The sequence below is a fragment of the Mercenaria mercenaria genome, chromosome 18, assembly GCF_021730395.1.
Source record: "Mercenaria mercenaria strain notata chromosome 18, MADL_Memer_1, whole genome shotgun sequence".
NCBI classification, from domain to species: domain Eukaryota; kingdom Metazoa; phylum Mollusca; class Bivalvia; order Venerida; family Veneridae; genus Mercenaria; species Mercenaria mercenaria.
This window is the reverse complement of record NC_069378.1, coordinates 20457284-20477326: the sequence shown is the minus strand read 5'-3', so window position 1 is coordinate 20477326 and position 20043 is coordinate 20457284. Positions and strand designations below refer to the sequence as shown.

Here is a 20043-nt window from a genome sequence, read left to right as displayed (position 1 = left end):
AACTTCTAACAATCCATATGAGCCGCACCATGAGAAAACCAACATAGTGTTTGCAACCAGCATGGATCCAGACCAGCCTGCGCATCTGCGCTGTCTGGTCAGGATCCATGCTTTTCGCTAATGGTTTCTCTAACTGCAATAGGCTTTGAAAGCAAATAGCATGGATTCTGACCAGACTGCGCGGATGCACAGGCTGGTCTGGATCCATGCTGGTCGCAAACACACTATGTTGGTTTTCTCATGGCGTGGCTCATATAAATTTTTTTGTGTAATGCCAGTGTAACATATCAAGCTCCTGTTCATTTTACCTTTGAAAATTTGGAAACATCAAACTTTTGTCCTCACAAAATAACTGTTTTTGTGGAACTACTAAATTTAATTTGTGTATTTCAGTTCAAGGCAAGATTAGACAGCGACAGAGTGAATGTGAGTTATATGGATATAGAAGATGATGAGGTAAAGTTTGTTACATTTTCTTTAAACTATTAAAACTTTGCTACAAGATATTTTCTTTGTATGTTTGTAATTTTGTTACACAGGCTTAATGTGTTTTGTTCACTGATTCAAAGCATACAAGCTGGTTTTTAAATATAACTATTAGAATAACTGTTCCTGTAAGAAACATCTATTCAGAATCAAACCATTGCAAAGTCTGAATTAAAACAGAAACTGTTGCTACACTTGTCAGGCAGTCATACAAAGTTAACTTAAGGCTCCCAAATAGTACTATTGAGCAAATTTCAGAAAATCAGGAGTATTGCATTAGCTGAGTTTGATTAAGGAAGGCACTAAATGTATCTTATACCTCTACTTGATATACTGTTAAATAATAAGTAGTCGTTCCCAGCCCGGGACTTATTTTCATGGCTGGGTCAGTCCACAAACTTAACCCTTACCCTGCTAAATTTCTATAAAGAACTTGTCCATCTTTCAATTTGGACAGTACCATTAACTGTTAAACAGGGAGCTTACCAAAACGGCACTGAACGAATGGCGAATAGTGCAGATCTTGATCAGACTGCATGAATGTGAAGGCTGATCATGATCTACACTGGTCGCAAATGCAGAATCATATTGTGTCCAGCACGGTAAGGGTTAATCCCAAGAACAAGTAAAATTACCATTTATTTTGCATGCAAAGTTAAAATACATGAAATCATAACCCCATGACCAAAACCACAAGATGTTATACCCACAAAATTAACATTTAGCTTGTTGGCGGCAAGTGATTCTACCTTTGCAGCCAGTGCATATCATGGTCGGCAGTGCACAGTTTGCTATCCAGTCAGTAAATGTACAGTGAACACCCCTTCAAATAATAGATGGTATTGCCCAAATTGAACGACGGACCAGTCCATTTTAGAAATTTAGCAGGGTAAAGATTAAATGCCTTCACAGTATTTTTGTAGCTTAAAATATTGGATAAGCAGATGCATCAGATTCATTTTTCGAGAGATACTTATTCATGTTTCAGTTACAGTGGGAAATGCTTGAAAGGATCACAATATTCACATTCACTTCCTGGTTTATTTTACTTCGACATTGGTAAATGAGAAACTATTAAACTGTTATCTGAAACTTGCGGATATTAATATAATTATATTGTCTCAGAATGAAATTATTGGGACATACGACTACTTGTATACTTTCCTGTCTATTATATAAATTGTAATGAGCTTGTAGATGAAACATAATTTTGTGAAATTGTGTTATTTGGGAACCTTTGACTGATCTTTGTGCTGCAGTTTGAATAAAAAATTGTATAAATACTACTGATTTTTTTATGATAGTTTGTAAGCTAAAGAATATATTTCTTGCGGGTGGGCGTTGGCACAAACCAGCCACATGCAACACATTATTAGTTCAAAGCAGCATTTCTCAACTAATTCCAAAATTTTCACTGTCTAGCTAACAAATTATAAAAACAAATAACTAGACAAAAACCGTACTTTCGTTACACACTATCCTTTTCGTTACACCCTATCCTTATGACATGTTTTACTGTCAAGGAAATGAATTAATATAAGTTTTCTATGAAAGTTTGTTTTCAAATCCTTTGCATTAATTTGATTTTATTTGATTTGACATAATTATTGTATGTATGTGATTTACATACATGATATATTTAATAAATACTGTTTAAACCAATATATTTCAAGGGTAAGTCTTTAATGGACACTGTAGTGTGACTCACAGTCAGTTTCAGGATATGACAGATGTCATGAAAATGCACAAAACATTCGATCATTCTCTTTATTTAAAGCAGAGGCTGATCCTGGTATCATGCAAGAATGTCTGCCAATTTGCATAGTGCTGATATCTGAAATTGTAAATCTGGTAACTGTCCTTGCTTGGGGTAATTACTATCATTTCTGACAACTGTCTCCCATAGAATCGTAGGCGTAGGAATTGAGCCATGAAATTTGGTGTAGGGGGAACTGTGAGCATTATGTTCTCCTCACTCATGGCTTGTGGCCCTCAAAAAAGATTTTTCACAGAAATAACAGTAAAGAAACTGTCTGAAAGGGATAAAGCCAATTTGAGGGGACATTCTTTAATGTGTTATTAAGGATGTTGTATGATGACCATATTGTCAAGAATTTTTAGCTCACCTGAGCATGAAGTGCACAAGGTGAGCTTTTGTGACCACCCTGTGTCCATCGTCGTCCGTTGGCCCGTCGTCAACAATTTGACTGTTAACACACTGGAGGTCACGATTTTGGCCTAATCCTAATGAAACTTGGTCAGAATGTTGCCCTCAATAAAATCTTGGATGAGTTCGATATTGGGTCATCTGGGATCAAAAACTAGGTCACCAGGTCAGATCAAAAGAAAAACTTGTTAACACACTAGAGGTCACAATTTTGGCCCAATCTTCATGAAACTTGGTCAGAATGTTACCCTCAATAAAATCTTGGACGAGTTCGATTTTGGGTCATCTGGGGTCAAAAACTAGGTCACCAGGTCAAATCAAAGGAAAAGCTGGTTAACACTCTAGAGGTCACAATTTTGGCCCAATCTTAATAAAACTTGGTCAGAATGTTGCCCTTTGTAAAATCTTGGATGAGTTCGATATTGGGTCTTCTGGGGTCAAAAACTACGTCACCAGGTCAAATCGAAGAAAAAGCTTGTTAACTCTATAGAGGTCACACTTTTGGCCCAATCTTAATAAAACTTGGTCAGAATGTTACCCTCAATAAAATCTTTGACTAGTTTCATATTGGGTTATTTGGGATCAAAAACTAGGTCACCAGGTTAAAATCAAAGGAAAAGCTTGTTAACACTGTAGAGGCCTCATTTATGACTGTATCTTCATGAAACTTAGATGATCTCAAGGTCCAGTTTGAATCTGGGTCATGTAGGCTCAAAAACTAAGTCACCAGGTCAAATCAAAAGAAAAGCTAGTTAACACTGTAGAGGCCACATTTTTGACCATATCTTAATGAAACTTGATCAGAATGTTAATCTTGATCATCTATAGGTCAAGTTGAAATCTGGGTCAGGTGGGTTCAAAAACTAGGTCACTAGGTCAAATCAAAGGAAAAGCTTGTTAACACTCTAGAGGCCACATTTATGACTGTATCTTCATGAAACTTAATCAGAATGTTAATCTTGATGATCTTAGGTAAGGTTCGAATATTGGTCATGTGGGTCAGAAACTAGGTCGTCGGGTCAAATCAAAGGAAAAGCTAGTGAACTCTTCAGAGGTCACATTTATGACCATATCTTAATGAAACTTGTTCAGAATGTTAATCTTGATGATCTTTAGGTCAATAGGTCAGGTGAGCGATACAGGACCTTCATGGCCCTCTTGTTTTGTAAAGCCTTCACCCCCACCCACCCACTACACATACACAACAACCTGCCCGCTTAGCTCAGTAGGTAGAGCGTCGGTCTACGGATCATGGGGTCGTGAGTTCGATCCTCGGGCGGGGCGTATGTTCTCCGTGACTATTTGATAAACGACATTGTGTCTGAAATCATTAGTCCTCCACCTCTGATTCATGTGGGGAAGTTGGCAGTTACTTGCGGAGAACAGGTTTGTACTGGTACAGAATCCAGGAACACTGGTTAGGTTAACTGCCCGCCGTTATATGACTGAAATACTGTTGAAAAACGGTGTTAAACCCAAAACAAACAAACAAACAAACACATACACAACACACACTGTGTTTTAAAATGGCTAATGTTAAGATGGTGACTCATAAAAAAACATGTAATTCCCAGATAAAACTTGTTTATCAAATTTAATCATGTCTCAGAAAGCTTGTGAACATATCTGTTAGAAGTTAACAGTTGCTTGAAAGTGATATTGTAAGTTTTTTTTGAGAGCTGACTGCCATTATTTGACTGAAAATTTAATATTGTTGCAAAAAACAACACTGTTTAACCTAAATAAGATAAATTTTAGTCACAGGTATATCAGGGAGTATGGAGCATAATTGTACTTAAAAGATTTTTTTTTTAGTTTTTAATTTTATTGTAAATATGGGAAAATTCCACATGCAGGTATTTATGATGTTTTCAGCCTTTTTTTTTTCATTACAACAAATTAGCTGCTTTGGGAAGTTTTATCATTTGAGCCAAAGGCCAAAGGGGCACGTGACATAAAGGTTTTGGGGTGGCTTTGGATATAGTAACCCCAGTACATGTATATAGACAGTCTATATATAGGGGTTACTATACCCAAGGCCACCCCAAAATCTTTATGGCATGTGCCCCTTTGATTTGAGCAGGTGGGTAACATACCAACCTGTTGGCAGATAAGTGAAATAGTAATAATAAAGTTTCATTAGTAATTGAAACTAATGTCATAAATTAGATTTAGAGGTTTTGGTCAAGAAACTGATTTATTTAAAACTTATATATTATGAGATCACGCACATGCACACTGCATGCAATGTTGAAACCTGCATTTGATACAGATTGTTGAATTATCTTAATATATTTCAAATAAAATATTATATTGAAAATGGAGTTTGCTCCAAGACAAGAGAAATGTGGCCTACTTCCAGTCCCAAAAATGATCAGGCTACTTGACTGAGTTTCCACATTAGAATCATATAGAGATGTTGAAAATCTGAGGTTCAAAAAAATGTACATTTGTATTGCAAATAGGCTAAATATAAAATATATTGTTTTCTTATTTCTCAGGTCTCTATTGGAAGCCAGGAGGAATTATTTGAAGCTTTCAGGGCAAGTATAATTTCTAAAGTCACTTACATACATTCATAATCTTTACATTTAATACTATTGTCAATTCATTTACTATATGACTATAATTATAGGGATAAATAATGCATGTTTGTTTGTGTTATTTCATCTGCAGACTGCCTTTGGATTGTTTGATAAACATACATGTAATCACAGGGTGGCAGGGGATTTTGCAGGTGCTATAACATGAAATAAACATAAGCATAGAAAATGTGTTAAAGTCAATTATCGCATAGTGCGGCAATTTTCCTTTGATCTTTGCAGCATGTTATACATAGTAACACACATTATTACTACAAAACTGTGCTGATATCTTACAAAACTGTTGCGATATATATCAACACGGAAGTCTCTATGGAGTTTCATAAGAAAAAAAGTGTTCCGATATATATCAGCACAGTAAAACTGTTCCGATATATATCGGAACACTTTTTCTCTATTGAGGTCCTATCAAGGGAGTATAATTTTTTCCTTTCAAAGAAAAGATGATTTTAGCTCCAATTTACAGTTCACAGAGAAAGAATTGTCTTTAAATAGTTATTTACCATCAAAGTCTAAACCAGGAGAAACAATCCCCATAACTCTGATTTGAATTGTAGCAGAATTATGCCCCTTTTTAATATTAAATTTTTTGTTAAAATTTTTGATAAAACTGAAATAAATAGCATGTCAAAAGCATTCATTCCCTTTCAAAGTTGTTTTATTATGCATTACAGGGCTGTGATAGGTTTCACATTTTCACTATGGAAAACATATAAAACATTGTGTTAACAACAGTGATCTCATTGTTTGTAGAGGTACCCTCCTGTTAAAACACCCCTTGAATGCAGTATTAACAACTGTTTTCTGCTAGAATATATATTAAAATTTACTTAATTAACAAACAAACTAATCTATTACAGATGGCAATGAACAATACAAAAGATATGCTACAAGTAAAGGTTATGCCCCTGTCCCCGGAGACTCCGGTATTCAGGATGCCCGATGTTGAGGAGGAGGAACAACAGATGCCCCCATTAGAACCGAACCCCAGGGTACCCCAGCCACAGGTTATAGACAGAGAGGACGGTAAATCCAGTTATCCACTTTTATGCTGATTGAAAGAAATTCAAATGAAAACCATGATCTGTATGAAGACTACTAGAAGTAAACAAAAAATGGTCACAAAATCAAAAAAAAAATTCAGCAGATGTTTTGACCTTAGGGTCTAATATAATTATTGATTTCTTTTGAGACCCATTTTGAAAGGTGTGAAAAATTTTCGGAAGCAATGTAAAATTTTAATAATCTTGTCTGGTTTCAGAGCCGCTAGTACTGCGGGAGATCTGTCCAGATCCCTCAGTTGCGATACCAATGCCTGATGTTGAAACAGGTTAGCTAAACTTGTCTTCAATCAAGTTAGAGAAAAATTGTTAAAAGCTCTTATTGGGCAAAATGTTTACAATTGCTTCCTATCTGTAACTGTATTAAGAAATCAATAATCAAGAAATATATTCACTGGCTGTTTGTATCAGTTTATGCGTGACCTTTTTATTCCCCTTGGATGAGTAAATTGTTTTACAATGTTGGTCAATATTTGGTTTCTGGTCAATAGATAGAGAATCTTAGACTTGTTGTCATCATTTTTTATAGGTCATTACATGACCACTGTGGTCTTTAGGATCAGAGGTCAAAGTTAAATGGACCTAAAGATCGAAAACAGTTCCTTATAAATTACTAGGGAACATATGGGTCTGTGGTCATCAAATTCCATAGGAAGATCACCTATGAGTAGAAGATGGTCCTTTTTAAAGGGTCAGTAAATCAAAGGCCAAGGAAACAGGTGTCCAGAGACTGTAAACATTGTCCTTTTAACTGGGGGAGACTTGGGCTTAGGATTGTCATACTTGATAAAATGATGGCATGTGGTAAATGGATACTATTACCTTCTGTTTTTCAGAGTCTTAGTAGGTCATAGGTCATTCAAGGTCAAAGAATCTAAAAATTACACACCCTGTTACCTGTGACAGCCATCATTAGAACCATTCTGTTTTACAAGTGAAATGTTCTTTCAGAATCAGACAGAGCAGTTGGTGAGGACCAGTCTGGTGAATATGAAAACCAGTCTAGAGTAGATGATGAGTACCAGTCTAGAGCAGAAGCTGGAAACAAGTCTGTTGAAGTGGGAACCAATGTGGATGAAGCTATACAAACACCAGAAATTAAGTCAGAACCAAGCAAGATTTTATTTCCTGATTCAAATGAGCAACTTGTTGCCAATTCTGAGGGAGTTCAGTGGGAAGTAAGTGTTTATGAATCCTTTATCTGCCATAATATTTTGATATGTAAGTTTCTGTTTGTGCATTTTTGTTTTTCAAAAATGTGAATTGTTCATATTAATTTTTGTATTATTAAGGTTCATTTGCCTCACACCTCTGTGGGTTTGAGCCTTGCATGTATCGTCCTGAGAAAGAGCCAACTAGCTGGTTTGAGGAAAGTCTTTGGTTCTACACAGGTGCTTGCCCGAGTCTGAAATAATGACTGGAGAGATACCTGGGGTCTTCCTCTGCCATCAATAAGCTGGAATAGCCCAATATGACCATATTGTGTAGATTTGACCTACAACCCCAGTTAACGATCAGTCTTTATTTTCAGCCATTGCCAGGAAGTACAATAGCGAGGAAAGAACAGAGCAGTGATGACCAAACAGACAGATCTGATCAACTTCTACCATACTCTGACTTTGTCTGCTTTATGACCAAGGTATGTGCACTATTTTAGCATTAACATCTGTGAATAACATTCAGTCTGACCTGTTGTAAACTCCCTGAGATAAAACCTGATTATGTTAAACACAAACGTAAACACGGAAAGAACACTTGTTGATGTAAGAAGAAGAAGATATCCTGAATTTCATATCGTTGTAAATATCCATTTTCTTAGCTTAATCACAAAAAGGCCTGTTGTGATTAGGACTGGGACGATTACTCGGTTAATCGGATCCGATTCGATTACTAGGTGAAACCGATTTCAATTTTGCAAAACCGGTAATTGCTCTCAAACAATAAACATCAGGAATCGTACTTTATACATTTCTTTGACCAGCACATAGATCTACAGTATATTTCCGCTAAAACACATCAATTGAACATAATCAATAGTCTCGGATTTGCATGTCGTGATATATTTAAAATAAAATACACCAAAATATGACTTATTAATTGTCACACTTCTTGCAAACGATGAAGTCTGTAAGTTTCTAATGAAGTCAGCTGCTGGAAGTACGTTGATACGGTCATCGGGAAAGAAAACAGCATTTTCAATATGGTGGCCGATTAACTGGTTCGATTCGATTTCAAACAAAAGATTAACCAGTTCCAAAATTTTGAAATCGTCCCAGCCCTAGTTGTGATCACTTTCATTCAACAATGCAAAAGAAATGAGGCAGAGGTGTATGTAGTTGTTAGAACGTATTTTTGTAAAAGTTCAATTAAAACCTGTAGTAATTAATGGAAGTAAAGTATATATTGTACATACAATGATCTTGGCATTTCTTGATAATATATTTCATGATTTGGTAATCAACTGCTGCATTTTTACTATGGCAGTTACTGACTGGTTATGTTCAAGATTGTATTAAGATATTGGGTCTCTTTGTTTGTGGATGATAGTGAAAACATTTGGAATGTTGCTCAGTATATTTTTTGTCTTACATTAGAGAAGGAATTTTGATGAATCCGTATTCTTAACATAGACCCAATAGACATTCAAATAGTGTTATTATTATTGGAATATTAAAGACCTTTATCCTGCTGGCGGCAGATGATTCTGCCTTTGCCACCAGTGCAGACCAAGATCAGCCTGCACATCCGTGCAGTCTGGTCATGGTCTGCACTGTTCGCTATTCAGTCAGTACATTTTCAGTGAAAACCCCTTCAAATGATAAATGGTACTGCCCAAATTGAAAGATGGACCAGTCCATTATAGAAATATAGCAGGGTAAGGGTTAAAGACCTTTATTGAACTTATTTCAGTTAAAGAAAGATTTGAGGACTGAGATAGTTCGAGACGTCACCAGAAAAACTGTCAAACAGGTATTGAAGGGACTTGATGGCGCTGTTATTGAATCTCTGCAAGGGTCTTCCCTCTTGCAAGCAGGGGCCAATACAGCAACAGCAGGAGCCTCTAGAACACAAACCAGTGAACATTGTAAGTTTATCAAATTTTTATACAGAATTGATAAGAATAATTTGTGGCCTGTTCTCTGTTTTATGGTTAGGCCTAAAAAAAATTCTTTGTTTCCGGTAACATGCTCAAAAAAATTAGAGTATGTAGGTCGGAAATTTTTAGCTCACATGTCACAAAGTGACAGTGTGAGCTTTTGTGATCACGCAGCGTCCGTCGTCCGTCGTCCGTGCGTCCGTCCGTGCGTCCGTCCGTGCGTAAACTTTTGCTTGTGACCTCTCTAGAGGTCACATTTTTCATGGGATCTTTATGAAAGTTGGTCAGAATGTTCATCTTGATGATATCTAGGTCAAGTTCGAAACTGGGTCACATGCGATTAAAAACTAGGTCAGTAGGTCTAAAAATAGAAAAACCTTGTGACCTCTCTAGAGGTCATATTTTTCAAAAGATCTTCATGAAAATTAGTTAGAATGTTCACCTTGATGATATCTAGGTCAAGTTTGAAACTGGGTCACGTGCCTTCAAAAACTAGGTCAGTAGGTCAAATAATAGAAAAACCTTGTGACCTCTCTAGAGGCCGTATTTTTCACAAGATCTTCATGAAAATTGGTCAGAATGTTCACCTTGATAATATCTAGGTCAAGTTTGAAACTGGGTCACGTGCCTTCAAAAACTAGGTCAGTAGGTCAAATAATAGAAAAACCTTGTGACCTCTCTAGTGGCCATATTTTTTATGGGATCTGTATGAAAGTTGGTCTGAATGTTCATCTTGATGATATCTAGATCAAGTTCGAAACTGGGTCAGCCGCGGTCAAAAACTAGGTCATTAGGTCTAAAAATAGAAAAACCTTGTGACCTCTCTAGAGGTCATACTTTTAAATGGATCTTCATGAAAATTGGTCAGAATGTTCACCTTGATGATATCTAGGTCAAGTTCGAAACTGGTTCACGTGCCATCAATAACTAGGTCAGTAGGTCAAATAATGAAAAAACCTTGTGACCTCTCTAGAGGCCATATTTTTCATGGGATCTGTATGAAGGTTGGTCTGAATGTTCATCTTGATGATATCTAGGCCAAGTTAGAAACTGGGTCAACTGTGATTAAAAACTAGGTCAGTAGGTCTAAAAATAGAAAAACCTTGTGACCTCTCTAGAGGCCATATTTTTCACAAGATCTTCATGAAAATTGGTCAGAATGTTCACCTTGATGGTATCTAGGTCAAGTTCGAAACTGGGTTATGTGCCATCAAAAACTAGGTCAGTAGGTCAAATAATAGAAAAACCTTGTGACCTCTCTAGAGGCCATATTTTTCATGGGATCTGCATGAAAGTTGGTCTGAATGTTCATCTTGATGATATCTAGGTCAGTTTCGAAACTGGGTCAGCTGCGGTCAAAAACTAGGTCATTAGGTCTAAAAATAGAAAAACCTTGTGACCTCTCTAGAGGCCATACTTTTGACTGGATCTTCATGAAAGTTAGTCAGAATGTTCACCTTGATGATATCTAGGTCAAGTTTGAAACTGGGTCACATGCCGTCAATAACTAGGTCAGCAGGTCAAATAATGAAAAAAACGTTGTGACCTCTCTAGAGGCCATATTTTTCATGGGATCTGTATGAAAGTTGGTCTGAATGTTCATCTTGATGATATCTAGGTCAGATTCAAAACTGGGTCACATGAGCTCAAAAACTAGGTCACTATGTCAAATAATAGAAAAAAAACGACGTCATACTCAGTTCAAAACTGGGTCATGTTGGGACAGGTGAGCGATTCAGGACCATCATGGTCCTCTTGTTTTTTATTAAGGGAGACTTTTCAGAAATTATTTTTGTGTCAAAAAATGAATATAAATAATGGGGTTATGCCTTTAGAGCATCAGTAAGTTGATTTCTAACATCACTGGCCATGTTTAAAGCATAAAAGTGCAGTTTTGCAACTTTTTGTTAAAAAGTTTAAAAAAATTTTCTCCAAGGCCATAAAAAAATTTAGGGTCGGGCCAAAAATTTAGGGTAGGGTAGGATACGGAAACAAACAATTTTTTTTTATGCCTTATTGCAGCCGATTAAATCAATTGCCATTGATTATTTTGGTTCCTACTCATTGAATTATTTTATGTGAGGAAGCAGTCCAGCTGAAAAGCAGAATGGCACTGACTCTACTCTCCTAGGGTTTTTTTCCCCACCATTTCAGCACGTTTATTAATTTAAAGAGACACTCTTATTTTAAACTTGTACTTGGTGTATTTTAGTTTTCTGTGTAAAAATGTAATTAGTTGTGTGCTTATATGAAGAGTGTTTTTAGCTGTGAAATAGCATGAATTTTGTGGTATTAACCTTTTTAGTTCACCCGTCTATGATTTTGAGCTGGTATGTACATTAATTGATTAGCTGTGTGTATATGCCATTTAGCTGTGTTTGATGTGAATTTTTCTATTTTTAGCTGTGTATGTACATGATGGTGTATACTGTGATGGCTGTAACTGTGTTATTGTGGGACCAAGATACAAATGTGGGTAAGTAAAAAAAAAAGAAAAAAAAGCTAATTATGGCTGGCTACAAATATCATCACTTTAATTAATATGGATATTGGACAGTAGATGTCACAGATCGTAACTGGAGGGATTTTTAATGGTTTAATGCTGACAAGAAATGTTTTGAGATTATAACAGGAAGAATGGGAAGGAAAAATGTTATTTTCAGTTATTGTATTCTTTCTTCAGGAATTGTCTCGATTTTGACTTGTGCGAGTCTTGTGAGGATAAACCGGGTGTACACGACCCAAATCACGTGTTTGTCAAGATCAGACGTCCTTGTTTTCGAGTAGGGGTATCAGCTGATGGAGTCAGGAAACCACTTCTCAAGACGTCAGTCTATCGTACACAGAGGAAATGCGGAACAAAACTTCTTATACCCATCTATCCTGAAGGCGAAGAAGATCAAAATGAAGCCAATGTAAAACTGGAAAGGTAACTGAACATTTACTTAATGCACAGTGGCTGTTGGGACTATTCTGATTATTATTTTTAGCTCACATGTCACTTTGTGACAAGGTGAGCTTTTGTGATCGTGCAGCGTCCGTCGTCCGTCCGTGCGTCCGTAAACTTTTGCTTGTGACCACTCTAGAGGTCACATTTTTCATGGGATCTTTATGAAAGTTGGTCTGAATGTTCATCTTGATGATATCTAGGTCAAGTTCGAAACTGGGTCATGTGCTGTCCAAAACTAGGTCAGTAGGTCTAAAAATAGAAAAACCTTGTGACCTCTCTAGAGGCCATACTTTTCAATGGATCTTTATGAAAGTTGGTCAGAATGTTTACCTTGATGATATCTAAATCAAGTTCGAAACTGGGTCATGTGCCTTCAAAAACTAGGTCAGTAGGTCAAATAATAAAAAAACCTTGTGACCTCTCTAAAGGGCATATTTTTCATGGGATCTGTATGAAAGTTGGTCTGAATGTTCATCTTGATGATATCTAGGTCAGGTTCGAAACTTGAGTTACGTGCAATCCAGAACTAGGTCAGTAGGTCTAAAAATAGAAAAACCTTGTGACCTCTCTAAAGGCCATACTTTTCAATGGATCTTCATGAAAGTTGGTCAGTATATTTACCTTGATGATATCTAGGTCAAGTTCGAAATTGGGTCATGTGCCTTCAAAAACTAGGTCAGTAGGTCAAATAATAAAAAAACCTTGTGACCACACTAGAGGTCACATTTTTCATGGGATCTTTATGAAAGTTGGTCTGAATGTTCATCTTGATGATATCTAGGTCAAGTTTGAAACTGGGTCAACTGCGGTCAAAAACTAGGTCAGTATGTCTAAAAATAGAAAAACCTTGTGACCTCTCTAGAAGCCATACTTTTGAATGGATCTTCATGGTAATTGGTCAGAATGTTCATCTTGATGATATCTAGGTCAAGCTTAAAACAGGATCACATGCCTTCAATAACTAGGTCAGTAGGTCAAATAATAGAAAAACCTTGTGACCTCTCTAGAGGCCATATTTTTCATGGGATCTGTATGAAAATTGGTCTGAATGTTCATCTTGATGATATCTAGGTCATGTTTGAAACTGGGTCAACTGCGTTCAAAAACTAGGTCAGTAGATCTAAAAATAGAAAAACCTTGTGACCTCTCTAGAGGCCATACTATTGAATGGATCTTCATGAAATTTGGTCAGAATGTTCACATTAATGATATCTAGGCCAAATTCGAAATTGGATCACGTGCCATCAATAACTAGGTCAGTAGGTCAAATAATAAAAAACCTTGTGACATCTCTTGAGGCCATATTTTTCAATGGATCTTCATGAAAATTGGTCAGAACTTTTATCTTGATGATATCTAGGTCAGGTTCAAAATTTGGTCACATCAGCTCAAAAACTAGGTCACTATGTCAAATAATAGAAAAAATGACGTCGTACTCAGTTTAAAACTGGGTCATGTGGGGACAGGTGAGCGATTCAGGACCATCATGGTCCTCTTGTTTTGAGTTCTGCCCTCTTTTTTGACTTACAAAGCATTTTAGGGTGGCATGTCATCAGTATTTTCTAAATTCTTGTTTTAGTTTCAAATGATAAAAGTTCATTCAGGAATAGTAAGTAAAACTGACTTGTTCACCCATATTTGACATATCGGAGCCCACTGTGCCTTTACAAGCTGACAAGAATCTAGATCGGTTGCCTCACAGCTATAGTTTGAAACCTTGGGGTATAAAATTCTTGCATGTGAGGAAGTCATCCTGCTGACTCACGGAATGTTGGTGGTTCTACTTAGTTGTCCAGTTACGGCTGAAATCATGTTCAAAGGGGCACCTTGGGTCTTAAAGCTATAAAGCCCCCCTATGACCTATAATTGTGTTGATGTGACATGAAACCCACAGTAAAAACAAAAACCAAAAGACTAGGATCTTGATACTGTACATTAACAGGCGATACATTATTTACAATCACATATTTTTCTGTATTTAACACAGTAAATTGAAAGGGAAAATTGCTCAAAAGGATGAAAAGAAAAGACAGAAAACTGAAAAGAAGATAGAAAAGCTGAAGCGTCGTGAAGAGAAACTGAAGAGACGGATAGATGGTTTTAGCGAGTCACCGATGAAGAGGGAAAGATTGGAGATTCTAGATGATGATAACACTGTCAGATATGATTTCTACAAGTAGGTTTAAATAATGTATTCCATTAAGTTTCTACAAGTAGGTGCAGATAATATATACTTCTACATGTAGGTTTAGATAATGTATTAATTTAAACTCTTACATATAGGTTCAGATAATGCATACCTTTTGATTTCTTCAGACTCAAGTGTTCTTTGAGTGAATTTATGTTTGATATATGGTCTTATAAAGTTTACATAGATTTAACTGAACATTTATTTTGATATTCTGATTAATTATCGAAATTCTAGTAAAGTCAGATTATTTCTACATATCTGCAGAGTTATTCTGAATTCTTACCCCATATATCTTGCTATCTGTCCAGCTATGATTTCTAATAAAGGAGATTCTATTTTCTTATCCACCTTTAATAGGGAAGAATACACTAATTGTTAGGTCACATGCAGGAGATAGAAATATTTGTCTGTATAGGAATGGTTGTTTTTCTAAACTTGAAGACAGGATAGATGTAACCTTGCTAACCCTTGATTTCTTATTCCCTGCTGTCCTTCAGGTAGGGAAAATCCTGTGGTACACAGGTATACATGTAAGAGCCGTACTGTAAAAGCACGTATTTTCACTGGGTCAAAATTTTGCGAATTCGAAATTTTGAGTATGTTTGCGAGGTTTAATATTCACAAAATTGTAAAAATGTTAACCTACTTGAAATTGAATTATACTAATGGTAAATATTTACGTGAAGATTAATTTTCGCAAGATGTAGGGCCTCGCAAATATAGCGAAAAATTAAATCCTCGCAAAAATTTCTTCTTTTACAGTATATTCCATAACAGTTGTGATGAAAGTAACTTGAATATCCTCCCTTTTTTACATCAGACATATACATATATGAGCCGCGCCATGAGAAAACCAACATAGTGGTTTTGCGACCACCACAGATCCAGACCAGCCTGCGCATCCGCGCAGTCTGGTCAGGATCCATGCTGTTCGCTAACAGTTTCTCCAATTCCAATAGGCTTTAAAAGTGAACAGCATGGATCCTGACCAGACTGCGCGGATGCACAGGCTGGTCTGGATCCATGCTGGTCGCAAACCCACTATGTTGGTTTTCTCATTGCACGGCTCATATATCTGTTTATCCACAGAGTTATGATGAATTCGGTTTTCCTCTCTGATGTGACAATACCAGAGAACACAAAGTTGCAGCCAGAGACAAAATTTGTGAAGACCTGGAGAATGAAGAATGATGGAGATGGTGTTTGGTCTGCAACTACTAAGGTTAGTATAACCAATCATTTTCCACAGTAAAATATCACAGTATTTAGATGGTAGTTTTAACATTGTGACATGTAGCATTATATAAGAGTAACATCTTTTTAGAAATTATTGTGTAGTAATAGGGCATGATTTCTGCATTGTTCGTAAAAGTTGGAAGAAGCAGTGAGGTATCATTGCATGGAAGAGAAAAGAAACAATTTGAAATAATTTCACTAAAAGAAATCGGAATGTCTGAAATACTGTCATGACTTACATAGAAAAGGTTACTTGGTACATCCCTTTAAATAATTTCACTAAACTTAAATGGAATATTCCGAGTTTCTATTACCGGTATTGTTCAACTTTGAAACAAATAGAAATACAAAATATTAATAGCTGAATGGTATTTCCAGCTGAAGTTACAATGGGGAAACATCCCAACACCAAGTGCAGAAGTTGAAGTTCCAGAGTTGAAACCTGGAGAGGAGGGAAATGTTAGTGTGGACTTTGTGTCTCCAACACAACCAGGTAAGATACTGTCAGTGTGTATAGTACACACTTGTTTAATGGCATGCTGGGCAGTTGTAGAAACTATTTACCCACATATCCACATGGCTTGCTAGGAAATTGTCGGAACTATTAACCCACACATACTTTGTGGCTTGCTAGGCAATAGTCAAACTATTTACCAACACACTACACACTTGTTACATAGCTTCCAGGCAATAGTCAGAACAGTTCACCTACACACTTGTTACATAGCTTCCAGGCAATAGTCAAAACAGTTCACCTACACACTTGTTACATGAATTGCTGGGTAATATACGAACCTATTTGCTCGCACAGGCTTTACATGGCTTGCTAGGCAATAGTCAAACTGATTTACTCAGCATTTTGGAAAGATCCAGCGAAGGCATAGAAGAAAAGTTCATGGGATTCTTCCATGACAGTGCAAAGTAGTTCCTTGATTGGCTAGTTAGGCAATTAACTGTTAAAATAAGTTTATTATATAAATAAAGCTTTAATGTGTTACTGATTAAACCAGGAAGTATTTTTCTGACAAGCATGTAGGTTAGCTCAGTAACAGCACTAGATTTCTTCTGGATGTTGTAGATTCACATCACAGGCAAGGTTTATTTTCTAAATGATTAAGACCATGTGTCCAAGGTTGTTCATCCTACACCTCTGATTTATATGGGGCAGTTGTCAGTTACTTGTGGAGAGTGGGCCGATACTGGTTAAGACTTCAGAAGTCACTGGCTAGGTTAATCAGTCCACATATTCAACTAAAACTCTTAATAATAAAAGGGGCCTCCGTGGCCGAGTGGTTAGAGTCGTTGACTTCAAACCATTTGCCCCTCATCGATGTGGGTTCGAAACCTCATTTGGGGCGTAGAATTCTTCATGTGAGGAAGCCATCCAGCTGGCTTACGGAAGGTCGGTGGTTCTACCCAGGTGCCCGCTCGTGATGAAATTGTGCACGGAGGGGCACCTGGGGTCTTCCTCCACCATTATAGCTGGAAAGTCGCCATATGACCTAAAATTGTGTCGGTGCGACGTTAAACCCAACAAAATAAATAAAAAAATAAACTTAATAATAAAAATGACTTAAATCTTGTAAAAACATGGGAGAAATCCGTATGCTTCAGCAAACTTCTGCTTATGTCAAATTTGGAAATTTTGATTAGTTTATGATGGATGTTTTATTTAAGAAGTGATGAGGTAGTAATATAATACTGAAACCAGATTTCTATCTTGGAATTTTTGTAAATGTCTATCTTTTCTTATTGTAAATCATTGTAACAGGACATCATAGATAAGCAGGAAAATACTGACAGTTTCATATCAGCTGCTTTAAGTTCTGAAGTGTCACACACAATCAACTTCCTTTTATGTGGCTGAAATTGAAACCAGGATTTATTTCCTCTTTTTCTTCTTTTTTTGTTCATATTATATCTAAATAAAGAAATAATAAACAAGAACCAAAATGTATGTAGAAATCCCCATTTATAAAACTTTTATTGATGAATGTTTCATGTCAGATTTTTATTGACCTTTGTATTCTTGTCATTTGATGCGAAATACTGCATGGGACTATTAGGTTAAAGCTGTTCTATACAATGCAGCAATATAGATAGGTTCAAATCCAAATATATCTTGTATTGTACTTGGAAATTTTTTATTCTAAACTTAATTTTGTCGTAAAAATGGAAAATAACACAGACTGATTGAAATGACTGACAATGAAAACATACATAGAAAGAGTGCTTGAAGCCAGATGTGATGTTGAATTATTATAGGTCAGTTGTAATTATGTCTTTTAACATGAGCAGTCATAACAAACATGGATGTATTGTGTTCAATAAGGTAAAAAAAATATATAGTCATGTGGTGCAATTTGCAAATTGCTGATTGAAGGAGAAAATTAGGTTTAGAATATTTTATATTAACAATACAGAAATTTCTAATAATGTTGTTAAAATGAGATAAAGGGATTTTTTTTCTGAGGTGAATGATTGATCCTATATTTGAAATAACCACATTAACAACATTTGTATATCAGGTGAGTACCAGAGTCACTGGAAATTACAAGAGAATGGTATGCCATTTGGTGTGAGGGTCTGGTGTACTATAATTGTGGTGCCAAGAGAGACACTGGAACCAACCACAGAACAGGAAGACAGTCTCAAAGTTGTCATGGAAACATCCCAGAAATCAGGAAAAGAGGAAGTAAGAAATTTGTATTTTTGTGTGCAAATGTTAGACAAATCAGAATGGTATTTAAGTTATCTAGGTTAGCTCTTTGTTTTCACATGCCTTCACCTGAAGTATATTTTCAGAGCACATTTATTTGTGCATAAACCACAAATTTAAGATACTTGCCTTGTTGGAAAACCAGTTTTGAAGTGTTATGAATCATAGTGAGACACAGATACAAAAATACCAACTACAAACTTTATTTGTTGATACTATTAAACATTGTTTGTGATGCAGTCTTGATAGGAATGTTAGTATATTCACTGTACAGCTTTTATAGAAACCTAAGGTCTTGAATGTAATTTTCTTTCAGGAAAGTAAAGAAGAACCAAAAGAACAAATTGAAATCACCTTCAGATCTACTGAAGAAGAAGAGCATTTGAGAGAAGTATTTGTTAAACGAGATATGGAACCAGTCCAACAGGAAATTGAAAATGCAGCCAGTCAGCAGGAAGTTGTAGAAGAAGCAGAGAACCAGGCTGCAGCAGACGACAAAGTGGAAGAAGCAAAGGATGATGGGAGTCAGGATGAGAAGGAATCAGTAACAGATGAAGGTTACGTTGTCTATGCAAAACATGGAGATGCAGATACAGATGTAACTGAAGTTGAGAAAGACAAAACTAAGGTATGCTTTTAGTATGTATGAACTGTCGTTTATATAGAAATGTTCAAAACTATAATTTGAGTTCATATCTCCTATAATGTGGGTTGTAAGCAGAATATAAGTTGATTAAACTCAATAGAAAACTGCTGTATTCATAACATTACCAACAAGAGTGAAAGAAATAATAAAACCTGTAATTACAACCAGCCAAGGGAGGAACACTGTTTGTTTGTATAAGGCAGGTAGCTGCATAAGAGCAGTTGAAATTTTTGGATAAAAAAATCTCAATTTGGGAAGTTAGCTGAGTGGCTGTTTAAGGCAAGTGGCAGTTTAATATAGGTGAACACTAAAGAAGGTTCAGTTTTTAATGATTTTCTTTTTTTTTGAAAAGGATATGGAACATTCTCAAAGTATAGCTGAAGATTTGAGCACAGCTGTTGCCCGGCTTTCATTAGAGTATGGAGAAAAAAGAGAAGAGAAGCAGGCTGTGTCCTACACTACCACACCAAATAATACACCATTTGGTAAGAAATCAGAATTCCTTTTTAAAATAATGTATACTGAAACTATACTTTTAAAGGGTTTTTGGAAAGTGTTTATATTAGATGTTGCTGACAGGTGTATAAATACTTTCTCAGCTTATAGGAGGTTTTATTATCATTCGATAGGTGTTTGTACTAACATTGAATTATTTGAAAAAATAGCCAGAAGTTTACTTTATTGGTATAAAATATGTTTTACTAAATAATAAAATCTGTAAGAAGATTCTTTGGAAGCATAGAATGCAACCAAGCAAAATACTAGCAGACTCGTTTTGATCGAGTCTGTTCATGAGAGGTAATGGACAGTGCAACACCTCTCACGCCCCCTAGTGCCAGCTTAAGCAGAATTCTAGTACCGGTACATAGAAATTGAATTGACTCCAT

At 36.2% G+C, this 20043-nt stretch overlaps 1 protein-coding gene across 3 annotated transcripts in view; it reads left to right on the top strand.

Annotated features, from left to right (window-relative positions):
* Window positions 1-20043, top strand: part of LOC123538538 (next to BRCA1 gene 1 protein-like) — a 38368-nt gene that overhangs the window by 2593 nt on the left and 15732 nt on the right. For 2 of the 3 annotated variants that reach the window (XR_008368500.1, XM_053530685.1), the window contains exons 2-16: window positions 394-456; window positions 5155-5196; window positions 6117-6282; window positions 6518-6586; window positions 7269-7495; window positions 7849-7956; window positions 9228-9402; window positions 11818-11890; window positions 12098-12343; window positions 14352-14540; window positions 15645-15777; window positions 16170-16284; window positions 18320-18486; window positions 18827-19138; window positions 19509-19641. Coding sequence is in view for 2 of the 3 variants with exons in the window: in XM_053530685.1 (XP_053386660.1) it covers window positions 394-456; window positions 5155-5196; window positions 6117-6282; window positions 6518-6586; window positions 7269-7495; window positions 7849-7956; window positions 9228-9402; window positions 11818-11890; window positions 12098-12343; window positions 14352-14540; window positions 15645-15777; window positions 16170-16284; window positions 18320-18486; window positions 18827-19138; window positions 19509-19641 (2218 nt within the window). In the remaining variant the exon portion in view is untranslated. The remainder of the gene's footprint in view (window positions 1-393; window positions 457-5154; window positions 5197-6116; window positions 6283-6517; window positions 6587-7268; window positions 7496-7848; window positions 7957-9227; window positions 9403-11817; window positions 11891-12097; window positions 12344-14351; window positions 14541-15644; window positions 15778-16169; window positions 16285-18319; window positions 18487-18826; window positions 19139-19508; window positions 19642-20043) is intronic. The other variant, XM_053530686.1, reaches the window with a different exon arrangement.